This window comes from Trichosurus vulpecula, chromosome 8 (genome assembly GCF_011100635.1).
Source record: "Trichosurus vulpecula isolate mTriVul1 chromosome 8, mTriVul1.pri, whole genome shotgun sequence".
Taxonomy (NCBI): Eukaryota; Metazoa; Chordata; class Mammalia; order Diprotodontia; family Phalangeridae; genus Trichosurus; species Trichosurus vulpecula.
Genome location: NC_050580.1, coordinates 64,688,141 through 64,692,481, shown reverse-complemented (window position 1 = coordinate 64,692,481; position 4,341 = coordinate 64,688,141). Strand labels below are relative to the sequence as shown.

General features: G+C 46.7%; 1 protein-coding gene across 1 annotated transcript; it reads left to right on the top strand.

Moving 5' to 3' along the window:
• The first annotated feature begins 221 nt into the window (after positions 1–221).
• On the top strand, positions 222–1,622 carry LOC118829534 (probable E3 ubiquitin-protein ligase TRIML1). The gene has a single exon (XM_036736516.1). The coding sequence runs from the start codon at positions 222–224 to the stop codon at positions 1,620–1,622; it is 1,401 nt and encodes a 466-aa protein (XP_036592411.1).
• Positions 1,623–4,341: the final 2,719 nt, after the last annotated feature.

The following is a 4,341-nucleotide window of genomic DNA, read 5'->3' as shown; positions in this document are numbered from 1 at the left end:
CTAACACAACTAGCAAGAATTAAAAGGTATTAACAAGAGTTAACAGGTAACAGTTAGCAAGATTTCAGGCCAGGGGAGTTCACACCTTCTAAGGGAGACCCTAAAGGGGTGGGGCTACCTCCTATAAAAGGAGAGCCTCCTTCAGCTCAGTACTTCCTTGAGTGGAACTGAAGTCTCTTCATCTCAGTTGCTACAGAAAGGAACAAAGTGGAGAGAGAAGAATGGCTGATGCTATGGAAATGCTGCAGGGAGTACAGGGGGAAACAACCTGCAGCATCTGCAGGAGCTATTTCTCTGAGCCAGTCACCATTAGGTGTGGGCATAGCTTTTGCAGAGCATGTCTCTCCTCCACCTGGAGAGTTGAAGCTAGAGCTATCTCTTGTCCTGAATGCAAGAAAGTGTCCCAGGTCAGAGAATTGCCAGCAGTCAATGAACGCCTAGTACACCTGACAGAGCTGGGCAAACAGCTCCATTCCCAGCTTTTGCAGAGCAGTCAAGGACAGAGCCAGTGTGCCAGGCACAAGGAAATCTTCAAGTTCTTTTGTGAAGATGACCAGACACCACTCTGCGTGAGGTGTTCCCAAAGCCCAGAGCACCAGACTCACAGGCTCTCTCCTATAGAAGAGGCTACTCACAGTTTCATAGAGAACCTTCAGCACATTTGGAACCACTGGGGCAAGTGCTTTGAAAAAGCAGAGAAAGATCTTGCTCAAAAGAAACCTGTTGTTGACTGGCAGTGGATGATCACAGAAGAATTTAACAAGGCGCACTGCTTCCTGTTGGAGGAAGAATCCCTATGTCTTGAAGGCATAAGGCAAGGACAAAGGGCAAGCCAGGACAGAATATCCCAGCACATGCGAATCCTTCAGGACCTCATGCTAGAGCTGCAGGAAGCTGGTAAAGAACCCAATTTGGAGCTACTACAGGATGTCAAGCAGTTGCTGAGAAGGAGTGAGTCAGTGTTGTCTCACTGGTCCAAGGATGTCATCCCAGAGCTGAGAGAATATCGCATCCCTGGCATGGTAGAGATGCTCAGACAATTCAGAGTGGACCTCACAATGGATCCAGTACCAGCAAGTCCCTGGGTAGTTGTTTCTGAGGATCTGAAGAGTGTGAATGCTGGAGAAGCCTGGCAGGTTGAGACCAAGGATCCTGAATACTCTGCTTGTTATGCTGTCCTTGCTAAGCAGGCCTTCAGCTCAGGCAGACAGTACTGGGAGGTGGATGTGACTCAAGTACCTCAGTGGATTCTGGGGATCTATGCACCTTACCTGAGGAGAAAAAGGCAGAGGAATGTGGACTTCTGTGCCTCTCTGTTCCTACTTCAATGTGTCAAGAAAGAAGAGGTTTACTATTTCCAAAGTGATCCTGGACCATTGAAACTTCAAATGAAGGGGCCAGTGCCCAGAGTTGGGGTGTACCTGGAATATTCCTCTGGTACCCTTGGCTTTTACAACGTTCTCCAGAGCTCCCTCATTTATCAATTCCCCTCCATTCCCTTTGCAGCACCTGTTACACCCATCTTCTCTCCTGGCCCTCCACTTCCAGGAACAAAGGCTGGTCCCATGACTCTCTCTCCAGTGGACTCTCACCTTTGTGTTTGCTGCTCTTCACCTCTCTGAACATTTCTTCAGGAAGAATTGTGAACCTACCACCAGGCTCCCTGACTGTGATTTCCAGCCTTCCTTTGCAAAAGGATGATCATCACCTACTTCATGATGAAGGAGAGGCTTCCTGCTCAGCAACTGGAGACTTGCCTTCCAAACTGCAAGCTGAAGGGGACCATTCCCAAATGTTCTGTATGCTCTTATCCTCCCTGGATCCTGTCTGCTAATTAATTTTCACAATAAATCCTGTTTCAGAAGTTAGAAAAAACTCACATGATGGCTATGGTTTTCATAGTATTGTGCTTTATTTCCTTTGTAGACTGTCCTTTGAGGTCCACAGATTTCAAACTTTTCCAGGACTCTGCTTCTGTATCCAGAATGGACTTTGTTTTCTTTGAATTACTCAGCTTGCCTCGTTGAGCTTCCCTGGACGCTTGGGCTTGCTCTTCCGGGGCAGAAGGCCCAGCGACCATGCCAGGGATCATAGAGCTTCCTGTGTGATGAGTCATGGGGCTGGCTGAGGGAGGTGTGTTAACGTGGTCTACTCTAGGGGGAGGGGCCAAGTCAAGAACCAATGGGCCCTGGTCTTTCAGGCGGCGCTTGATGGTGTCACAAACTCCATAAGAGGGGAGAGGACAGCTTGAAGATCCTCCTTTCCTTTTCCGGTTGGAGCCAGAGACGCCTACAGCCGAAGCTGAGCTGCCTAGCTGAGCAGAGCGGACTAGAGGCTAGTGGGTAATCTTCATACCATAGAAGGGAAGCATGTATACGATTTTGCCTTATACCATCTCGCTTCTCTGTGGCCTCCTGGTTACCCTTGTAAGGCGGACTTATTGGGCCTGGAAGCTTTTGATGAAAATATCAAAATGGGTACCCTGGTTTGTGGGCTTGTTATTGTGGAGTGTAAATACATGCTTTAGTTCTCCTGCCTTCTGCCTAGAGAATTCCTTATATCCTGTGGTTCCAGACCTTTTAGGCACATATGAGATTCTCTTTGAAATCATAAATTCTGCCTTCCTAATATATTTGGCGATGAGGATGGGATCGCTAGATATGAGATCTCTATTCAGAAGCAGAAGAACTTCAGAGGAAGAGATGAATATCCCAGGGTGGGAGGATCCATTTTATTCCTCCTTAGCAAAGGAATTGGCTAAAAAAGCTGGACCCTGTGAAAACTGGGAACCAAGGCTACAGAGAGGAGAGCCTAAGGATTTGAAAAAGTGTTTACAAGAGGTTGGGATTCAGTCAGGAGCATCACTATCTAGGCAAAGCTGGATAGTGTTATCAGCCTACCGGCTAGTATATGAAAGATTGAGATTAAGTGAAAGAGATGGGGACACTGCTATCCCACAGCAAGAAGAGGAATCTCAGATAGCAGGAGAACAAATTGCTGCTCAAGAACCCACTGACTCAGATGAGAACTTTTCTATTAATGTGGCTAGGAGCAACAGGAGGCCAAATAAGCCAAGAGTGCATCCCAACTCAGCCCAGACCAAGCCTGACTGCCTGCTTTGTCCTTGCCATGGTGGCAGGGGAAGCGAGTGGGGGGAAAATGAGACAATGTTAGGGGCTGAGACAGAAAACGCTACTAGGGTTCAGGACATCCCTCGCACAGAGAATGGGAGATGGTTAAATACTCAGACAAGTGTTCGTCCCGTAGAGAGGAGGAGGACAGAAACCAGAGGTGGCAATTTAGTTACGAGGGAATTTCAGGAAGATTTCTCACCACAAGAGGTCACAGATATTTTGAGTAGATTCAGCCAAAGAGTAGGAGAACCATTAATATCTTGGATGGTAAGGCTCAGTGATCAAGGGGCCGGTGGAATATTAGTAGATAAGAGGGATTGTATGAGATTCATAGGTAGCAGCCACGATCCTCTAGCTCAGCAAGCTTTTAAGGAACATCATCAGCGAGGAGATGATGCTAGCAGGACTACTCTGTTGGCATTAGCTGCTGCGGGATGCAATAAGAGATATACTAATGATCCTATGCGGCCCACTGAGCACAGACCCTGGTATTCACTTAAAGATTGTATCATGAGACTAAAGGAGGAGGTAATGAAGACTGCTATTATGACAGGAACTGCAGACAAATATCACAATGATCCCATAGGAATCCCTCATAGGAATTTAATAATTAGGACAGCTCCCGCTGCTTATGAACAACTAATTTTGAATCTGTTACTTGGGGAAGTAGGGAGCCATCTTACAGAGGTGATAAATAAGATTTTACAGTTACATGACTTAGGAGACTGGGGAAGGGATAGATCTCCTCGAGACAGAAGGGTGAATAGCCAGCAAACTTGGCACCAAAATGGAGTGACAAGAAAAGAAATGTTCACTGCTCTATTGAGAGCAGGGGTAGGTTTTGAAATGATAGATGGCATTCCAACCAATGAATTGTACAGGATGTACCGAGATAAAGGACTCGATAACAGGAGAGATAGGGAAATAAGAACTGCCCCTGCAAATGCTACAGATGTTGAACCTTCATACCCAAGTGAATCACATGCTAGGGAATACTAGGAAACAGGCCAGGCCCCAGCCCAAATTAAGGAGATACGTAAGCTGGATTGCAGATCTCACATTAACTTGACCATATATTGGAAAAATGGGTCAAGTACAGTAACTAGGGCATTAATAGACACTGCGGCCAAGGCCACCCTTATCTATGGGAATCTAGACAAATTCAGCCATGGAACTCCTATTACCATCACAGGACTAGGAGCGACTG

Coding starts and splice junctions, on each gene's coding strand:
- LOC118829534 (XM_036736516.1), top strand. CDS start 222: ATGGCTGATGCTATGGAAATGCTGCAGGGAGTACAGGGGGAAACAACC.